A 23,508-nucleotide genomic window follows, 5' to 3' on the forward strand; every position below is an offset into this window, starting at 1 on the left:
TAAAAAAATTGGTAGACTATTTCAAAAGCAACAATAAATCTTATTCCCTTAATTTTATCCCGAATAGTTATTTGATTTATAATTATTATATATGAATAAATAATAATTATAGTAACAAAATTTATACTGCGTATAAAAATGTAATGGGCTTGATGCAATGCATTTCGATAAAATTTTTTTGTTACTTATAACAAAGTTATAAGTTTTATAAATTTAAAAATATATAATCGAGAATTTTTCATGGAAATCGTACGTTTTTCTTTAACTTTGATGTCCGTTTTCACTACAAAGAAAAGTCCAGAGGTTAAATTTTTTCTTCAAATTAAAGTATATTACATAAGTTTTAATTTAAAATATATATAAAAGTATCAGCCTTTCCGAAACATTTTCAAAAGTTAAGTTGAAAAAGTTAATTTTTTGTAAAAAAGTTGCCATTTTGAAACCCTTCCTGTGGGCTGGTAAAGGGTCAAATGTTCACAAAAATATATCAAATAATAGGTAAATTCCTAAGGTATCTATAAATAGATAAATATTGAGTCGGTCATTTTTAAAAAAGTTATGAGAGTTTTAAGAAAAATAAATTTAAAAAATGTCGAAAATTAGCGATTTTTAAATTTGTAATTATTTGGGGAATTTCCCCCGTTTACGGGGAACAAGGGAATTTTTTTCAATTTTTGTGGATAATGTTTTCAACTAAATACGATTTGTGATCTTTTGACGTATCGATGAGAAAAATCGGTCGTGAGAGCTAGAAAAAGTGCCGACATAAAAAAAAAACACATCATGCAATTATTATAAGAATACCATATTTTCTCTAACCCAATCTTTCCTGTATGCTACTTATCAGCTTCTGACATTTTGCAAGGACATTTACAAAGAAAAGATAACACAAAAAAGTGTTTAGGTTTTGAATCAAAATCAAACCAATGTTTTTTCATTGGTACAGTGAAGCAACTAGAAAATATTTCGGTAAATAAAATAATAAAACTACTATCTTCTAATTAAAAATTATTTTGAGAATACGTCATTGTCAATACACAAAACCTTAAAATTATAATGGTCTAAATAATATAATTATAGAAAAAATTGCCGTTATACTTTTAGAAACAGTACAATATGTCTCGCAACTTTATGAGGTATAGAGTATTAAGGAAAATTTTATCCTTGTAAATTATAATAAAATATAATTATATAAAATTTATTAATTTTAAAATAACTATAATTTTATAAAGTTAAAGTTAATCTAATATAACTTGGTGAAAAGTAATAATTTACAATAGATTGTATTTGATTATTTAATACAATTTAATATTAGGTAACCTAACTGTAAGTAATAAATTCTTCTCATAAAAAAATATTTTACATTTATTATTATTTGTAAGATAATATAAAAGTGTGATCAACTCTGATCAATAAAATTTATTATTAGTTGAAATTCATTCCAATCATATTTGAAATATTGTATTTGTTTATTATATTCATTACACCAACACATTTAATAAAAAAGATTTATAACATGACATAATTTTGTGTACATTAATCTAATTATCTAAAAATAAATTTATTTTAGAAAAATAAACATTGGTATATATTATGATAATTTTCAAAACATTTTGAATGTTCACCAGTAATTAATATTATAACTATTAATATTATAAATTCATTATTTTAAAAAAAATGAATAATTTTAGTATAACAATAAACATAATAAAAAACAAAAAAATGATTATTTTTCAAGAATAATTTGTAAATTATTATTCATATTAAAAATAAATTAAGCAAATGAAATATTTATAGATTTGCTTTAGCATATTTAGCTTCTTCCAACTTAGTTTGAAGTTTTTCTCCTAATTCTTTATTAACCTTGGTGAAATGATAAATAGCTTTTTCCTAAATTTGAAAAAAGAATCAACACATAGAATTGTATAAATTTTGAAAGGTTTTAACTAATGTGTATTTAACACATTGTAATCAAAATTTTTTTAAATACCATTAATTGATTTAATATCATCAAATAACATATTATAAGCATAGACTATACGAAAAAAAATAATTCATATTAAATTTGTGGTATAACAAAATATTTTTACTTGTAAGAAATCTGCAGCACATTTAATACTATCAGCTAAGTTTTCGGCCAACCTGTTTTGTTCATCATTTGACATAACTTTTTTGTATAAAATACCTGCTTGGCTATAATTGTCACTACTCCAATCATATCTAAAAATTATTTAATAAAAATATGCCTAACATCAAATTCAAATTTTAAAGTATATTCATACAATATAAGTACTTTTTTTCATATATTTTTACACAATATTTCTTTAATAATAATATTAAAATTAATAAGGTGTGGCAGGACCAAGTGATTTAAGTATCAAAAAGTTTTTTTTAAGACATAAATAATAACTACTTCATTCCGTTTTTATAAATTATAAATAGTTATTTAAGTTGATTTTTTTCATAGTATTGGCATGGATATCTAGATTAATTTGACATAATAAAAATTCGTTTTTTAATTTTTGGTATTTAGATCCCTAAACCCTAGATCCCCACGTCTCAAATATAAATAATAATTCCATAATAATAATAAATAATTTGAAAACATATGCGTGTATGATACTTTATCAATTAAAATGTATAAAAAATAATTTTTTATAAATCCTTTTTTTTTAAGATAAAATACATCAAAATTTCCATTTAATTCAAAAGTTTATCGATGATTGTAATGCAATATGGTTTGAACATTCTATATTTTTCAGTGCTACAGTGAACTCAATGAACCTTATTACAAAATATTCAACAAATTCCTATTCCTCGAATTTTGAAAACATTTTGAAAAAAAAAATTTTCTTTCTATACACATTTTTAAATGTTTGCATCCCCCTGTATAAATAATTAATCTCTCTAATTAAAAAAAAATTATATTGATTCGGTCATTTTTAAAAAAATTATGGCAATTTTAGTTTAAAAAAATTGAAAAAATGTCGAAAAGTAGTGATTATTAAATTTGGGGGATTTCCCCTATTTATAGAGAACGATAGTTTTTTTCAATTTTTGAGGGTAATTTCTTCGACTAGATACGATTTGGCATCTTTTGACATATTGTTCATCAAAATCGGTCCAGCGAGAGCTGAGATTGAGCATTCACAGACATAAAAAATAAAAATAAAAAAAAAAACACATCATAGTCAAATTAATACCTTCTCAGCTTCGCATCGAAGCTAAAATGGAAGATCTACTAGAAAATAATATTTATAAATATGACTTAATAAAAACCAATATATAAGTGTCCAAGTGATACAATTATGTATCAAACACAACAGTGTTCATTTAATTAGTATAATTTTTAAATCTTAGGTTTTAATAATTCAAACTAATATATGGAGTAAAACTTTATTTCTTTTAGTTTAGTATTTTTATTATTATTTATTATTATTATTTGATTTATTAGAAAAGAGAATGTGAAAGGATCAAAAATTGTTATGAACTACAAGTAATTTTCTTAGATGAACTAGTTAAACTATGATATTATTAAAAAATATAAAGTTAGTATCCTTATAAGTTAAGAGGCATTGACATAAAAGTATTTAACCAAATGAAAATTCAATAGTTAAAAATAAGTAATTCTAAACAAAATTAAAATTCTTCATTTCAAAGTTATTATTATAGAAGAAATTTGGTGATTAACGATAAATCAGTCGCCCTTTGTAAATATACACAATGTATATTATGTATTATATATTATATACATTATTACGTATTATTGAAGATGATGATAATTTTACAGATATTTAGATTTCTACCTATTAACATCACCAGAAACAGAAAATGTTGATAGTTTCAAATGCGATTGATTTTCAGGACCTGAAAAACTGTTTGGATAATAGTTAGGTGCTGATCCTTGATTATTATATGCTTGAGGACCATCTCGTTGATAGTTGGTTACTTTTGATCGATAAGGACAATTGACTGGCAACTGTAGATAATTTGTACCCAAACGATGTCTATGAGTATCACTGTAGGAAAACAGACGTCCCTGAAATAAAACACTTAACATAAAACTTATTTTTAAGATTTTAAAGAGTGTTCTATTTGACTTATAAAGAAAATAAGAAATAGTAAAAAGAATTATTTTATGAAAAAACCCTTAAATAAAAAAATGTATAAAATATATTAATAATGAAGTATTATTTATTACTGCTGTAACAGGGGAACCTAGATATTAAAATCCTAGTTTGTCTCCATTCAAAATTATTTATCCTAATTATTTTGAATACATGTGAGTATATACTACACAAAAAAAAAACTTAAAATTGATGTTTTTATTCAGTTAACAATACTTATGGTATTATTATAAAATTATTTGATACAAAATTTTAGGTACACTTAACACGGTTGCCAGGAATTGACGGGCGGTTATAAAAAGTGTACTGGAAATTGTGTGAAAAAATGAGTCACAGTACAGGATTAGAACCCGTGAGCCAAGGCATCATAAAGGCAAACCTTACCACTAGTCCACCGTGGACTTATGATTCAGATTTCTATACACTTTTATTTAGGTTTATAATGTGATATGCGGCAGAGGAAAACATGGGAAACACATGTCATACTAACAAAATATAGAATTTTATAATTTTATTTTAAAAAAATGGTAATTAACAATACATTATTAATGGTGATTCTTTGACATATATTAAGTATTACCTGCAAGAGCTTGTCAGGACTTGGTTCAATACCAGGTATTAAGTGTGCTGGACTAAATGCTATTTGTTCAATATCAGCAAAATAATTTGTAGGATTGCGATTTAAAACAAGTTTGCCAACTTGAATTAATGGATATTCAGCATGAGACCAAACTTTAGTAATATCAAAAGGATTGAAAGAGCATGAAGCTACTTCTTCAAATGTCATCACTTGTATATATAATGTCCATGTTGGGTAATTACCATTAGCTATAGCATTATACAAATCACGATTGGAATAATCAGGATCATCAGCAGCAAGATTACGTGCTTTCTTAACATCAAGATTTTTGATTCCTTGGTCAGTCTAAAGTAATTATAACAATATGTTTAGTTTTGCAAACCTTATATATGTCTCATTTTCCCTACTGCATTTATGGAAATAGTAGTAAATAAATATTACCTTAAAATGAAATTTAACATAAACCGCTTTATTACTAGAATTAACCATTTTAAAAGTATGTGAACCATAACCATTCATGTGGCGATAACCATCTGGAATACCACGATCAGAAAACAAAATGATAACTTGATGAATCGACTCTGGGCGTAATGTTAAAAAGTCCCAAAACATATTTGCATCCTAAAAAAATATTTGCTTAAATTTCAGTAATAGATAATTAAATAAATTTTATCTAACCTTCAAATGAGTAACTGGATTTCTTTTTTGAGTGTGAATGAAACTTGGAAATAACATTGGATCTTTTATAAAGAAAATTGGTGTATTATTTCCAACCAAATCCCATACACCATCTTCTGTATAAAATTTTATAGCAAATCCTCTAGGATCTCTGAAAATAAGTAATAATTAATAATTAATTTTACTTAACCACAGATAAAACTATTTTTGATAAAATTTCAAGTATATCTACGGAACATATAATTGTAGAGTCAACATTTTTTTTTATCTAAAGGATAATTATTTTTCATTCATTACCCATTTTTTGATTGTAAAAATTTAATTTTCAATTTATGTGTCTCATTAACAAGGCTGGGCAAATTATAGATTTTTTTAATATTATAAAATTAAAGGAAAAATTTAATAAGTTAAAAGTCAATTGGTTATTTTATAAATAAATGTAAAAGTTAAGTTAACAAAATCTTATTAACTTGATAAGTCAAATTAATGCAAATACTAATAGTTTTGCAAAAATAAAATATTTATAGGGTAGTATACATCTTTAACTTATTAACTCGTTAATGCCCAGCCTTGCTCATTAACAGGGCTGAGAATTATATGCATCTGTAAATGCTACTTAAGCTTGAAGGGTCCTAAGTTTGTGCAACTTTGTCAAAAAATTATATAGCAACACAGAAATATTTTTCGTTATACAGGGGATTAACCTTCTAATCCTTCCCTCCAAAAAAAAACTATAACATCATACAAACCACATTATTAAGTTTTTAAGTCAATTGATGAAAATCTGTACTGGCTGATGGTATGTTCATATTAGCTTAGTAAAATGTATAAATGCATATAATTCACAGCACTGTTCATTAACAAAATAAAATTTCTAAAACTAATGTATATTTATATATAACTTATAGAGGAAGTGGGGTAACACTAAAGCTTTAAAGGTTTCAACTTGCCTTTAATAAGAGAATTCTTAAATATTATTTTGTTTACAACGATGTAGATGTAAAAACATTAAAAAAAAAAGGAAAGGGATCAAGCTGTTTATTACAATGAAGGCTGGGCCAAACTAAGTATTTTAACTAAAAATTAAGGTTGAACCAGAATATATTGATGAATTTTAATATAATTTTAAATTCAATTTCAGATTAGAAACTTTAGATGTACTTAAGACTGGGACGGAAAGTTCATTTATAAAAATTATAGATTTATTTTTATTTATATTGTTGAAACTGATACATAAATTATGAAGATAAGAATAAATTTATTAAAATTATCCTGATTGAAACCAGTTATTTATATTAGTTTAAAATATATCTAAAAAAATATATTGTGAGTTTAATTTATTTATTTATTTCAATGTGTACAATTATTAGGACGTTTTTAATCCTAATAAAAATAATTATACTTCGAACTTGAAGAGGTTCTATTAATTAACCCTATTCTAATATACATTGAAGATATACACTTTCGCAGTAACTTTCAGAATATAGAATAGTGAGGCATTTCGCCTTCCACTACTTTTATTACTATGAGAATGTCTGGAAGAGTTATTATAAACGTTTTTTTTTAATAAGCTCAGTTGGTAGTTGATTTTTCGAAAAACTATAATAATTGTACAGATCTTCAAGATTTTCAATATTTGACAATTTTATATGGTTATACTTTGAAGGAGGATTAAAAAGAAAGAAAAGAAGAGTCAAAAATATTTTTATAAAATTTTCAAAATAAGTACTAGAGTTATACAATTGTACAGGGGAATTGATTAGTATTTTGGAAGTTATTAACACTTTACTATGGTGATAGTTTAAGGTGAAGCACGGCTATATTTATTTTTATCTCTAGGTATTTAAAAACAGCACTACTCCCCCGCCTTAGTATAAAAATGCTAATATCTTTAAAGTACTAGTTCAAAAGTTATTATTGACCGGTCATTTTCTTATTTTTAAGCTAGATAAATAGATACGTTTCCATTTAAAAAACTTAAGTTGATACTGTTTTAAAGAGGAGAGAGGGAGAATAAGACCATTTTTTTAAATTATAGAGAGAGAATACTATATACATCTAAAAAAAATTATAATAAGTTTAATACTTTTTAAAATATTTCATCAATAATTTTATACTTCCACTATGTATTCGACCACTTTCAACCCAATTTTATACTTAAAAATGAGTTTTATAATTATCACAATCTACCNAAAAAATTATAATAAGTTTAATACTTTTTAAAATATTTCATCAATAATTTTATACTTCCACTATGTATTCGACCACTTTCAACATAATTTTATACTTAAAAATGAGTTTTATAATTATCACAATCTACCTAATTCTTAGCTAAATACCTATTATTGGCTATAGAGAATAAGAAAAAACATATACTTTTACAATTATATTTAATAAAAAAATCACAAATGCAGAAATGATGTTAAATTAACTAATAATATTTCATTTATAATAAAAAAAAATAGAAAAATTATTTTTTTATCAAAAATTTAAATAATACCTTACAGTATCAGCAGATCCTGATTCTCCACCTACTGTAGAAAACCTAACAGCTACAGGAGTTTGTTTGCCAATACTGGAAAAAATATTTGCCTTACAGTACTTGCTTATATCATGGGTTACTTCAAAGTAGCCAAATGCACCTTACAAATATATAAAATTATATTATACACAATAAGCATGATTTTTGTAATTCAATAATTGAATTTGTTATTAAACTAAATTCAAAATATATCGTTTTAATTTTAATAAGGTACCTTCTCATTATTCTAAAGTAATGCCTACCGATGGTTTCAGGGCGGCCTGAAAAAAACAAAAAAAAAAAGTACCTCCTCCTTTAGCATGAACTACGCGCTCTGGTATACGTTCACGATCAAAATGAGTTATTTCATCCAAAAAAGTATGATCTTGCAACAATAGTGGACCTCGCTCTCCAGCTTGAAGAGTATTAGTGTGATCATCAACAGGTGTACCATTGCCAGTTCGTAATATATCAAGTGACTGAAAATGTTCAATTAACTAATTAAATTTTTTTGAAATGTTTTTTTTTTTTACTAAAAAATTGTAAATAATTTTTATGCACTCTTTTAAGTAGTTTTGTTGTGCGAGGCCGCGCATTTAAGAAATATACAGTTCAAAGTAGCAAATTTTACGCCCCCATGAATAAAAAGGTTTCTACTTTGATTTTTGATAAATTTTAATGAAATTCATGATTTACTGATCATTTTATGACTAGTATTTTTTTCAATGCCGACCCCAAATCTGCCATTAAAAATTACACCAAAACATCCCAATTTATCTCTGTTTAAAAATTAAAATAATTATATGTGTAAATTAACTTAATGAAACGGAGGATATAAAAGACGAAAAATACTCGAATATATTCTTTTAATAGAAGTAATTATAACATTTTTAATTCTGTGATGCTAGTGTAAAACATCTTAAATTTATAATGTATCATTTTATTTTTTAATGTATAATTATATTTTTATAGAATGTATTATAGCTAATAAATTTTTATACATTTAAAAATGATTTAAATTATAAAAATGTATATTTTTAATTCAAATTTTTGCATTGATATCTTATTATATATTAAATCATTAAATAATTAGCTAATGTTGAAAAAATTACTTAATGACGTACGATTTTCAATTTTTTTATTTTATGAAAAAACTCGACGTTATTCTAGGAAAATTATTTGTGAAGATGTGAACATTTTTATTCGCACGCCGCGGCGTGAGCATTTCAAAATTTCTGTCAAAAACGCTTATTGCCGACAGCGTTTTTCCATGCACATATATTTTAATAGAGTATAATTTTACTTTGCACATCTCAATTTTTGTAGTTTTCACTAATAACATGGCATTTAAAGATTATTTTTCATGATTATTAAGTTTTCTTTCGTCTATTTATTGTTTGGAATAATAATTAGTAGATTATTATGAAGTATGATTGTGAATACACATAAGTATTTTGTTGTCGTATTATTATTTTTTTAATTTACAAGTGTCAATAATTGTCTAGTAAATGCTTTTAGAGTTATATTTTTTTACATAACACATATCGTACTCGGCATAGCCGTATACTCCTACCGGAATCAATGACATACCTGTAAAAACAATCCGAAAGGCCTAACGAGATTACAACGCGTGAGGTCTACAGGACACCGGGTCTAGGGCGGAACCCCAGTTAGGCAAAGTCTAGTAGTATAACTACTACTAAAAATTAAGAAATAAATCAAACATTTAAAAAAAATGTATTGAACCTATTTTAGACTAATATAAGGCTAAATAATTATTCAGGGAACGATCAAATATCACGCATGTGACAATAATTAACGACGAAACTTGTTAGTAATATTATAATTATTTTAATCAGGTTAAAGATATAAAAAAAAAATTACACAAAGGTATTTAACTTGTTTTATATAAAATTAGATATTTATATCTTAAAAAACGTTATACAAATCAAGAATTGTCAAATGTAAATAATATAAAAGAAATGAACACTAACTTATACGTATAATCTTTCTTAAGCAACCTTGATTTATTTAAATCAAATACGCTACTGTAAAATAAAATATTCGTTGTTATTAACAAACTTTTGTATTTTTTGTTTTGTTTTTTGACAATGAGTGTATACGTTAAAAATAAATCAAGTGATATAATTAAAATTATTTTCTAATACTAAGTTAAGGATAACGTACAGTTTATAGAAATCATAAACGCTTAGTTTTGTCCATAAAACAAAATAGTTTTATCTATAAATATGAAAAATTGATGTGAAAAAAATACTTAATAAAATTTAAGTATAATAGCAATTTTACAAATTTTCCACAATGTGCATAATTAAAATACTTGTTTATGATTATTATATAATATTATCCTATTTCATTTTCTACAAACATTTCTTATAATCTTAATAAAATATTTCCCAATTTTTCAATAATAATTTTTATAATTTCTTTCCTTAAAACATGTAAAAATTAAAAAATAAACATAAAGCACCTATTTTCTCCATCACTACGCATCATAAAATATAACAAATATACTTATTGCACAACAGTGTAGATTGTAAATATATATTTTTTTTTAATAAAAAAAAATATATGCATGTATTAATTTCACAGTAATATAAAATACTAGATAAAAAATTATTGCACTTGTATTCATTTTTAATTACTAAAGTAAAATTAAATATATTGTAACCGTTATAATAACAAATTAGTATTAACTTAAATATATTATAGGAATTAAGCATAAGTATGTGTAGGTGCATATTTGGATGTGATAACACTTATGATTACTCATTAGAAGAAATTTTATCAAAACGTAATGCTGTTCTCTTTCAATTATTTTATACTTGCCACCCTGTTAAATATAGTTATGCAGTCTTATTATCACTCGCTGGTAAAAATTTAATACCGTTTAATATATGGTTAAATACTAATTTTAATTATCTCAGTTAAGTTATACTTGTGTTAAATAAATTATATCATAGTGTAGAATAGCCTACTTACTTAAATAATTTAAAAAGTATTTAATAACATTGTTTAATTTTTTGAATTACCCTTGCCTCTATAAGGGCTAGTATGACTAGAGATATAAATTTTTTTTTTTTTTTTTAATATAAATAAAAAAAAACTGTTTTATTCATTTTTATTTTCATGTTTATCAAATAATGTCTATGATGTGGCAAAACACATAAAACATTTAATTTTATATGTTTTTAAATTAATTTTAATGATTTTTACTTAAATATGACAGAACAAAAATATTCTAGACTAATTAGTTACATTTTCTTCTTATTATTTTAGAGGTCATTAAGTTTAATCGCCGTAACAACAACGACTTTTTATTTCTGTCTATCCCTTAAAACTTCCTCCGTGTTTTCCACTTAAGTCATATTGACTATCTGCCCATAGTTGTTTGGGTCGTTCTCTAGACCATTTGTGTCCGGTCTCCATTTTTTTATATTCACAATTATTTTTTCAGATCTTCAAACATGACCAACCTTCTCAACTCTTCATTGACCCTAACTTCAAATTCATCTTCCTCATTATTTTTTGGTCCAAAAATGTTTGAAATTATTTTTTCTTTCAAAAACCTAATTTGTTCTTATCCTTTTTAGTGAATAACCATGTCTCACATGTGTATAATGTTATTGGTCTAATTAAAATTATGTGCAGTGTTAACATTAATTTTCTTGAGTGTAATTTTGATTTGAATAGTGTTAATAGACTAATATAACATTTGCTATTATCATACTTTCATTTACTTCTTCATAAGTATTCACGTTTTTGTTCACCAAAATCCAAGGTATTCGAAATGTTAACCTTAAAAAATGAAAAAACTTCTATTTCTAATTTTCTTACCATGTGTTTTTTCTGGATAGTATAAGGTACTTTGTTTTTTCTTCATTTATGTTAAGACCGTTTTTTTTCCTGATCTTATGAGCTATTTTATGGATTGCTTTACACTCTTTTTATTTTCTGTAGTTATCACTAAATCATTAACATACGGTACAATTTCAAGCTGTTTATTATCACTAATTTTTATTCCTTTCGCCTAACTAAAAACTTGTTTCACCACAGACGTCTAAGGCATTATTGAATAGAGCTGGTGACAGAGCGTCTCCTTGTCTAAGACCTGTCTATAGTGGAAATTCATTTGAGTAAAATCCTCCAATACTTATCTTGCATTTAGAACCTTGTATACACTCTCTGATCATTCTAAAAGCTTTTCGGGTGTCCCAAAATGTGAGACAATATGTTCAACAGTTTCTTTATATTTACTAAGTCGTATGCAGTTTTAAAATCCACAAATAGCATGTGTAAATTTTTCCTAAGTTCCTTTCCAATTTTCAGTATTTCTATTACCACTTCTATTTCTTGTAACGTTGGTTTGTCCAGTAATTTATTTAACACTTAACTATTAAAAGATTTTGTTCAGAAGAAAAAACAGTATTATAAATTTTAATTTATTTGAACTTTTTAGTATAGATGAATGTACTCCGATAGCTTTTTTGTAACATCTGATAATTATTTAACAAATGGTATAGTACACAAATCATTTTATGATCAATTATGTAAAAAAAAAGCGTACACACTTATTCCACCTTATCTTACTGCAAATATAAAAAAATTTACAGTGTTTATTACAGAAAAAATGACGCTTATGTTAACAAGAAATAAAAAATCAAGGTCGATATTATCAATAAACTAAATAAGAATTTAAAATAAATGTTGCTAACTCAGAATATTAAACAAGTTACATATTAAAAGGTGCTTTATAAAACAATTAATTTAGATAAACATAAAATTACTATTTTTTTATAAATAAATTAACTATAGAACATTTAAAGAAGATGTGAAAATATATTTCAAGTCAAAGTGAAAAAAATTTATAATAGCTATTGTTAATGGCGTAGCCAAGGAAATTATAGCCTTCCTTGCTATTGATCGGTATTGAAACAAACATAAGAAGAGTATTTTTTGATAGTCTTCTAATTATTTGATTTATTTTATTTAAATAAAATTGACATTTCTTTAAGTTATTTAAGTTAGGGATGATTCTAAAAAGTAATTATTAGTTGAAAAATCATGAAATATATGCAACTAAAATATAAAAATAAAAACTTACATAATGAAAACCTTAAACAGAGTTTTCAGTAAGTAAGGAAACTGGTGGTTTTTATTAAATTTAATACCTAAATATTAAAATTATATGTTATGAATTGATTAAATCCTACCAAGAGAAAATCGTGGCATTGTTCAGAATATTGTATTTTTAAAAAATAAAATGAAATTTAGAATTATAAATTCAAAAACAGACAGCAATCATTACTAAGTCAATTATATTTACATTATAAGAAATCAGGAGATACATGATGTGTCATTCTATTTTTTCGTAGCAAGGTTAATTGAAACATGGCATAATCAATATTATTCAACGTCCATAAATCCAATTATGCGATTGATTGAAACAAAATACATGGTTAGTATTTTTAATTGATGATTATCTTTTATTATTGTTGTTGCGTAACATTTATTTAAAATATTTTACGACGTATTATTAAAATAAAATGTGCACACCTCGGTTCTCAAACAAAAAAATCATTCTATATAATGATTATATAATTTATTTATAGACTTAAAAATCATAATTTTTTAATAACCTCTTTTTAATAAGGTGTTAAAGAATTTGAAAATTTTGGTTTTGGAAAGTTATGCATGTTATTTTGATATTTTGCTTTTATAGGGAAGTTCACAATTTGGCATAAATTATGACAAAATTAGATCGTATAATAAAAATCTTAAAATTAAAAATTAGTAATTAATACGTTCTTCAAAAAAGTTAAATAGTTAAATAGTTTTTAATTTTTGTTTAGTCAAGTTTAGTTTAATTAATTTTAGGCCTATAAATTATACTTTTTACTGGTATACTCAATATTTTTACCTTTACAACTTAAACTTATTTTATAGATATTTGAGCTATAAAAAAATGTCATATTTTTTTTTAACAATGAAAACTCAATTATCTAGTTTTTAAGGTTAACGTATAGTCAAAAACATATAAATTTACAACACTTTTTGTGTATCTACAAGGCGATTCTTTTAACGTTAGGCACTTAAAAATATTTATATATAAATATATTTTTTTTCTTACTCTTTTTAGTTACATTTATCTGTTATCAAATATTTTTTATGTTTATTCCTTATAGGGGCGTCAACTTATGTTTTTTAAATGATCACATATATATTTAACTGGCTTATAAAAGAGGAAGTAATAGAGTTAAGAAATTGACTGGTTGATAAAAACTTTTGAACGAGTATCTTGAAAGCAATTGACATTTTATATACTCCTATATACGAGGTGTGATAAAAAAGTACCCGGATTTTTCAAATAAAACTTTATTAACTCAATATTATTCTATATACACATTGTCACCTTCAAAATAATCTCCCAGGGAAGCATACACCGCTGCCATTTTCTTTTCCACTTTTGAAAACATTCCTGGTAACACTAATTGGAATGTCCTTTAGATCGATTTCCGTATTTTGTTTTATGTCATCAATTTTTTGAAAACGACGTCCTTTGAACGTAGATTTTAACTTCGGAAACAAACAAAAGTCTCATGGGGCCAGGTCGGGCGATTATGGTGGTTGTGGAAATATTGGAGTCTGAGTTTTCGCTAAGAACTGACGAATGGGCAATGACCTGTGAGCCGGGTTGTTATCGTGATCCAACATCCAAGAACCACTTATCCAATTTTCTAGCCTTTTTTTTCTGACATTTTCACGTAATCTTTTCATGACTTCTAAATAAAAATGCTGATTTACTGTTTGTCTTTGAGGCACCCATTCACGATGAATATACCACGAAAATAAAAAAAAGGTGATCAACATGGCTTTCACATTTGATCTCACCCCCTGCTTTGCTTTTTTTGGTCTTGGGGAATTTGCTGACTTCCACTGAAACGATTGACGTTTAAATTCAACATCATACCCGTAAATCCAAGTTTCATCGCCAGTTATAATATTTTTTAAAAAGTCTAGGTCAATTTCTGCTCTTTCAAAAAGTTCTTGAGAGATGTTCTTTCGGTTTTGTTTTTTTTTATGGGTTAAGAGACGAGGAACAAATTTGACTACGATTCGGTTCATGCCCAATTCTTTGGTTAATATTTCTTGGAAATAACCATAAGATATTCCGACGTCATCTGTAACTTCTCTGATAGTTAATCGACGATTATTTCGAATAATTTCACGAACAAGAGCAACAATTTCATTTTTTTTACTGGTCGAGGGTCTACCAGGTCGTTCGTTATCCTTAATGGATGTTCTAACTTCCTTAAACCGTTTAAACCACTCAAAACATGTTGTCCGAGACAGAACATCATCTCCAAAAGCTTGCTTCAAAAGTTCACTAGATCTTTTCCCTAATTTAAAACAAAATTTTACGCAAACACGTTGTTCTTCTATTGTTTCCATTTCGAAAATCGATGCATGATTGAAACATGTTATCGTAAAAATCCCATAAAAAAAAAAAAATATTATTATCAATGTCAAACTAATGCTCAAATTCTCGTTAGAAGTTACTTTATTTAATGAAATTTCCGGGATGTCCTTATCTTAATTGATATAAATATTATTAACACAGTCCGGGTATTTTTTTTCACACCTCGTATTAACCTCCCACCACCCACTAAAAAATATCCGCCAATCAAAGTAGTTATATAATTATTTTCACAAGTTTACTTTTTCTTTATTTAATTAACTTCACTCATAATTTCTTTCCTTTAAAACATCGTTCCTTTAATAGTATTGTTTGACACTTGGTCAGTTTTTGAACGAGTACATGAGGAGTAAACTCGGAAGAAAAAAAATTCAGATCCCATCTCAGAATTCATTGGAAAATGCAGCCTGGACTACAGATTTGACTGATAATAAAACATGTTTATTGCTACATTTAAGTATTGGTCATGCAGACATTAGAACTTGTCTGATTTTCAAAATTAGGTTTTGGTGGTAATATCGTCTACTTTATTCAATTCACGACCATTTAACGAATTGCCATACAAAATCAGTTCAGTAGAAGCTAAATATTAAGACAAACATAAAGAATTTACCTAATATTAAAGTTAAAACCTTCAAAGGTTTGCATTGAAGTTATTGAATTTGTCATATATTCGTGACTCATTCTGTACATACATGATGAATTTATCTTTAACTCTAGAGGCAAAATATTTGTTTATTCTACTTGTTCCGTTCTTATGTAATCAAAAAAATATTAAAAATAAAATAACTCACAAGAGTAATTACCCTTCTTCTACCTTCACTCGAAGTAGAATCGTATATCGTGTTAATTTAATTGAATACTATGTCATACATATATATAAATACATATATGTTTTTAATATTTTATTATTTAATGATTAATCGTGTTTTAATGGCAATAGAAAAAAAAACTCGAAAGCGAACTAAATTGATCTACTAATATTTTTTTCAGTCTATTATGAAAACAAATAATAAATAAGATTACTAATATATTTTAAATGATATTAATTAATGAAAATGTATTATTTTTTTTAATATTATTAATTAATCATAGAAAAAGTAGGAATGTTAATAGGTAAAATTTATTTTATCAAATCACAAATTTCCAATGCAGTCACTTTTAAGAAATATTATATAAGTGTGCACTTTGAAAATAATCAACATTTGATTATCATAAATTCTATTTCACCAATTATACAGGACGATCAACGGTGTTTCTAGGATATAATAAACATTTTTATTAATTTTTTTTTAATAATTTATAAATTTTCAAACTACGTTAAAGTTATATCCTTTATTATTTGTTATTAATAATAACATTTCTGTTAAATTACTATTAATACATTAAATGGGTTGGTACAGCGAGCGGGTATGCATAAATATATTCTCCGGTATGAGCAGTAAATAACGCGCTATATACTCTACATATTAAAATATAACTCAATATAATTACTTATCCTCAATTTGCTATTGATCAATCAATTTTTTTGTAAAAAAAAATTAAAAACTTGCTATTTTGAAATTAAAAAAAAAAAAAAAAAATTATTATTTTTTCATTTTATTAGATACAAAAAATAAAAAATTTTCTTTCAACGTAGTTCAAAATTGCCAAAATTATTTTTTAAAAATGTAATGCAAAATATTTCCTGGATCAAAAATTATATAATATGTCATAACCTGGTGGAGCAGCAACTATATGAATGATAATAATGATAGTTTATTGATAAAAAATTTAGCGATTTTACCTACCTCGAGGCTATGGGTCAAGATAAACCAATTCGTAGAAAAATGTCTAAGTCTTTTCAAGGTTTTGACAGTTACTTTCGTTATAATACACAATCCATTAATAAGGAAATTAAGCGGAAAATGATACGAAAATAAAAATGTAGTATACATTAGTATTATATTATAATATTATACACCTATAATATGGACTCGGAGCTGTTTCTTTTCCTAATAATTTTGTACAAAAATAAAATACAATTTCTTTATAAAACAGAAATTGTACAGATCATCAAAATACTCTTGTCATAAACTACCATTTGACTTAGTTCCTTTCTTATGTGCAATGTGGCTTGATTTATATCAATAAATAAATAACTTTATGGATGTTTTAAAAATGATATCCTGTGCACATTTTGAATAAAAAAAGCGAAAAATTGCTGTTAATGCAAAAAATACAGAAAAACCCTCAAAAATTCAACCATGTACTAGTTTTTAATTTATTTTTCAATAAATTCAATGGTGTATTTAGATTATACGTATTAGATTTTAAATAATAATTTTATAATTATTTATTTTGAATAATTATAAATAAGGTGTATAAGCAAAATTAGCAAAATACTCTTTGATACTTGATTTTTACTTTGTACACAACAAGTTACCGAGAAATTAAGTATCCGAAAAACTTACAGCCGGCTGAAATTCCACATCGAATTCATATAAAAAACTCAGCACATTGGTATCGTGGCACAAGAGATTCGCAACATAGTTTATTATAAGATTATATTTGATAATGATTAATAATACTATAATGGAAAGCGTTTCGATGCGAATTTGTTAAATTTTATAATAATTTGTACATTTATAATTTTTTCAACAAACGTGGAACTGTATTTTTATTTTACATTGTAAAATGACTTTCCGAAACATTTGCAAAAATGCAGTTGAAAAAATAGTTTTTACGTGGGTGTGTGATCTTTTTCAAACTCTTTNAAATAACTTTTTCAACTTAATTTTTGAAAATGTTCCGGAAATACTGCGTCCTTTAAACATATATAAAATTAAAGCTTATTTTATGTACTACAAAATGAAAAAAAAAAATTTGTCCCGACGATCTATCTTCTATACGCAAATGACTGCCGTATTCAAAAATATGCTATTTTTGTATTAAAATTATGGGTTTTGTATTTTATTTTAATAGAAGTTGATGTTGCTTTTGCAATTATCCATCAATTTTTTTAAATTAAACACTATCTACAGATTTGCATCGAAGCGTTTTTTTTTATTTAATTTCATAATTTTATACCAAAAGATAGTTTATTGTATTACAATGAAAAAATTATTATTTAAAAAAAAGTTACAGTAATTTTAAAATGCAGACAATTATTTTTGAGAATGCTGTTTTTGACGAAGTTTAGACATATTTTTCTAAATGTCTAAAATTGAAGAGTTTTAAATTTTTAGCGGCGATAGGATCAATTAAATTGAAATCGGCTTCTTTGAGGTAAAAAATATTAAAATCTGTCCAGTGAGAGGCGAGAATTTCATGAATAGACATAAAAAAGATACACATCACAAAACCAATACTTTCTCAGTTTAACATCAAAGATAAAATTATATACAAGTAAATGACTGTTGTCCTATGTAATTAGGTCATTAGTATATAACAGCAAAAAAATAAAATGGCAGAAAGTATTGAACGACAGGTGCAGTAGCTTTGTTCGTGTTTTCGTTTCGTTTTGTAAATAATGTATTGTTTATTGAATTACTTATACATTATGCATTTGTATTTTACTGTATTATTGATGTAATATATCTTAAATTAATATTTCCAAGATACCTTTGAAATTAAAAAAGCCTATTATGCAAATTTGTTAATCTAGTGACTATAGGATATTATATAATCATACACAGGGACAAATTTACAGATAGGGGGTCAAGGGAAACTGGATAGAATTAAATCTTAATATGTATTATAAAAAAAAAATATTTTTCAAAACCTTTCCAGAAAAATATTAAAAGTTGTCTTTCTTAATTTATAATTTATAGAATAAGGTTATTCCAATTAATTTTAAATTTCATTTTTAAAAATACACAAGGCGATTTTTTAATGTTAGCCATTAAATTTCTTTAAAAAAAAATCAAGTATTTTGAAATAATTTGTTTGGGTTTTGTTAGTTACTATTTTTACCATGTTTTTAATGGTAACATACATATTAATCCTGTTCAAAAAAAAGAAAATTATCTAATTATGACTGATCGATAACAACTTTTGGACAGGTGATTTGGATAACATTCCATTTTTGTATCTAGAAGGAAGGAGTGCAGTCGAAAAATGACTAATGATAAAAATAACATTATTCATTCATTTAAATTCAGTCTATATTTTAAAATTCTAATAACTTTCAAAGTATAAGTTTTTATCGACCAGTCATTTTCTATTTTATAACCAAGTTTAATAGTTATGTTGCCATCTAAAAAATAACGTCAATGCGCTTATAATATATTAGGGATAGACCTTAAAAATATTATTGTTTTACAAATGGATTTACGTAGTAACTAACGAAATCCAAACAATTTTTTTGAAAAAACTGATTATTTTAAGAAAAGTAGAAAGGTTTAAAAGAATCATCTATAAAAATTCATTAATCATTTTTTAAAAATTAATTTCAAATTTCAACATTTTATTATAAAATATTTTACACCAAAAACAATAAATTTAGAAACAGTTATATTTAAATTTTTGTTCTATAGTTTAAGAGATACGCTAACAAAGTAACCTTGTGCGCACGCCTACATATAACATTATAGTAAGTGAATTTATTATAAACCATCAATCAGTCTTACACATTAATTATTTAAAATATAATTAATTTTATAGCGCTCTGTAATAGAATATTAGTTAAATTTTGACTACTCCAATTATTAATATATGAGGTACAATTGAATTGCCTTGTACTAAATATACAACAAATAGGCACATTTATTACATAGTTAATTATGTATACATACACAATAATAACTATGTTACTAACTTTAAAGATAATATATCAACCTAATAAAATATGTTCTTGAAGTCAAGGTTAAATAACGAAAAGTAATGAGGTTTAACCCTCATTTGAAAAAATAATACAATAATTGCTTAAATTGTAAATGAATGGGATGTAGTGTTAGACATCTAAATCAAACCATTGTTATAAGTTTTACTGACTCCTCTAAAAAATATAGTTCTGTTTACGCCTATGTTAAGTGCAAATACAGAATTTTGGCGCGGAAAAACATACTACACATGAACTTAATTTGAAATTACTTTAATACTTGACTATTGAAAACTGACTTATTATAAACTGAATATTTTTTATTTACACTTATTAATTAATCGTATATATTTTATCAGAGATAGACAAATTTAATATTATAATTTACTAATAAATGATAAGTATTATTGTTCTTTAGAAATCATTTATGTCTATAACTACACACTGATACTATTTTAGAAATAATAAAATATTAATGAAATATTTTTTCAATATTATAATATAAAATAAACAATACATTAATATTGTAAGTTATATTTTATTTCTAAAATTATATCGACTAATTAATATTATTAGGGATATTAACTGGTATAACAAATTCTGTAGCGTAATTAGAATTATATTCTAGGAATATACAAAAAAATTTTCAATTTATTCTCCAAATAAAAAGTTTTATCTTTATTATTTGCAATCTATCATCATTTGACCCTCTTAATTACGTTCCTGTTAAGCTTAAGTAAAATAAATAAATTTATTGGTCTTAAAATAAATATATAAAAGTAAAATGGCGAAATCATTCCCATTTATATTGATTAAACTATTTTAAAACTGTCGATATATTTAAAAAATAAATACTTTTTAAGTTCGCAATACGTTATAATATTTACGATTACCATACTAAATTTAGTTACCAATTTCTTTTCGCTATAATTTTTATTTCAATTTCAGTGTACAGTTTTTTTATTTATAAAAAATGTTACGGTTACTGACTTTTTAGTATTCAATACACATATTTTATTATATATCTCTGGTGGTTGTCCATTTCATAACGGTAAACGAGTGTCTGTTTAAAAACGACTATCATTATCATTATCCTCAGTGTAGGGTTTTTTTAAATTACATCATTATTTAATTTTGATGAATAGCATTAAAAATCAGGGATGGACTGGGGAATATTCGCCCTATTATGTAAAAAATAAAGGCAACAACCCCAGTTATTACGCCACTGACTATATCACTTGCTTATTGTTTCATTTTCTTTTTTTAATAAAGTAACAAGGTTGGAAGTTTCATGGATTTTATTTTTCTGACTATAAATTTGATTTCAGTTCATCAAAACTTTTAACATTTTTTTATTTCTTGGGATATCCATTAAAATAAAAAAAAAATGCAAAATAAAGAGTTAAAATGAATTATTTAATAGTTGTTAGGTAAAATTTTACAAAACAACTATTTGCTATTAAAAGTGTTTTAAAAGTAGCATTAAAAAAAATCACATCGCAGCTTAACTAAATTGTATGTAAGTGTATATTTTTTTGTCTAAGTTAAATAATAAAACGTAATATATAATGAAAACTACTTAAAATTGGAAATCGTTAAAATATATACTAAATTATTATAGTACTACCGTAATAGTCTTTTTGTAATCTTCAAGTTGTCGATCAGTCGGATCTCTAATTTTCGACATTTTTAGTATTTAATTTAGATTTTTTATTTTATTCTATATTACGTTTAATACCGCGGTATTTATACTTTTAGTAAGACGAATATTAGTAAAATACTAATTAATTAGTAAAATGAAGATTTAAGAATGGTTATGTAATTAAAAATGAATGAATTCAAGGCACTAACTGAAATTCTTCAAGTACGAAACGAACGCTAGTTAGTGAGTGACTGACATAAAAGAAATACTTGTTATTGTTAATTGCACTTAAATTTTTTATCACAATTGTTATCTAGCGACCGGTTATAAATATAAACTATGGTTATGTCTAGGAGTTTCTTCTAGAGATAATAAAGAATGAATAGACGATGGTATCTTATCAGACAATACCGAAAAACTACCTAAGATGCTAATTTTTTTTAGTCCATGAATAAATGTAATGAATAATTTTTATTTCTATTACTCAAATTATAATATGAATAATATTATTATGTTAATAAATGATTTATTTTATTAAATATTATTATTTTTAATTTTCGTAATATTTTTATTTAAAAATTAATATTTATTTTTATATTAATATTTTCTGCTTCATCTTGTAAATGCAAATCTTTTTTATACACGATTGAAAAAAGTTTTTGAGATTCTATGCAAGTTCTATCTATTTATTGAGAATTAGGTATTTTCAACTAGATTGCACCACGTAACATGGCCCCAATTGTTATATCATAGATTTAATAAATATAGATAGGCCATAACACTAAGAATAAAGGCAACAGATTTTTTTTAATTTATACTAATAGAGATAGTATATTCTATATATCTTCTCGAAAAATATTTTATAATAAGTTCAGCTTATGCCTGTCACCACTTATTCTCAGCTATCATAGGACCGATTTCTTTGAACGATAAGTCAAAAGATCACACATCGTATCAAGTTGAAAACATCGCACGTCACAATATTAAAAAAAAATTATTTATATTAATGCAATAATATATGAAATTATTTTATTATTCATTAAAATTCTTTGAAGGAATGCTAAATCTGGTTGAGGGTACTAATGTAATCCTAGGGGTCCTAATGTAGTCAAAACACCCCTCTGTTTACATCTATGATGATAAATAGAATGTATGTTCATCATGTCCATTCCCAAAAATTCTAGAGTGACGTTTGCAATTGGGAAAGAGCCAATTGGATTACTTTGCTACGGGCATTATTAATATAGTTATGCTATTAAAATCAGATCCGAACTCTGAAAAATATTCTATAATTATTATTAAAACGTAATATTACATTGTAGGTTTCTCTTATTTATACATTATACGGACACTCGGAACCGGATCTGCGATTTTTCTCTTTGGTGAATATATTAAGTTTATCAATAATACCATAACAATAATTGTAATGATTGACAACGTCAAAATTGAAACAATTATAAGAACAAAAGTGTGAAAGTTCATGAAGTCCAGGGAAAAATTGCAACTCTATAGCATAAAATGATTGAATCATTATAAATAAGATAGTCATAATATTGTATAATATTCTTTACTACCTTAGTAAAAACGGAATTCACATCTGAATAACTTTGATAGAGGTAACTACACTTTTGTAGTAATCTAACTGTCATTAAAGAATTACAAAA

At 24.8% G+C, this 23,508-nt stretch overlaps 1 protein-coding gene across 1 annotated transcript; it reads right to left on the reverse strand.

Moving 5' to 3' along the window:
• Window positions 1-304: 304 nt before the first annotated feature.
• On the reverse strand, window positions 305-22,102 carry LOC126903705 (catalase). The gene is made up of 9 exons (XM_050682106.1): window positions 21,830-22,102; window positions 8,214-8,385; window positions 7,886-8,027; window positions 5,386-5,536; window positions 5,149-5,328; window positions 4,708-5,052; window positions 3,807-4,039; window positions 2,091-2,220; window positions 305-1,890 (listed from the first exon to the last, which is right to left on the reverse strand). Exons 1-9 carry the CDS (start codon window positions 21,887-21,889, stop codon window positions 1,792-1,794), a joined length of 1,512 nt encoding a protein of 503 aa, XP_050538063.1. The 5' UTR covers window positions 21,890-22,102; the 3' UTR covers window positions 305-1,791.
• Between the last annotated feature and the right edge of the window lie 1,406 nt (window positions 22,103-23,508).

This window comes from Daktulosphaira vitifoliae, unplaced genomic scaffold (assembly GCF_025091365.1).
Source record: "Daktulosphaira vitifoliae isolate Bord-2020 unplaced genomic scaffold, ASM2509136v1 Scaffold_4, whole genome shotgun sequence".
Taxonomy (NCBI): domain Eukaryota; kingdom Metazoa; phylum Arthropoda; class Insecta; order Hemiptera; family Phylloxeridae; genus Daktulosphaira; species Daktulosphaira vitifoliae.

What these genes read in the sequence shown, in the direction of transcription:
- LOC126903705 (XM_050682106.1), bottom strand. Translation starts at nt 21,889, where the DNA reads ATGTCGAAAATTAGAGATCCGACTGATCGACAACTTGAAGATTACAAA. An exon ending in AGTTCATGCTAAAGGAGGAG is followed by an intron (nt 8,028 to 8,213) that starts GTACTTTTTTTT and finishes TATATTTGTAAG; the next exon opens with GTGCATTTGGCTACTTTGAA. An exon ending in GTTTCTGGTGATGTTAATAG is followed by an intron (nt 2,221 to 3,806) that starts GTAGAAATCTAA and finishes AATAATTTTTAG; the next exon opens with ATATGATTGGAGTAGTGACA.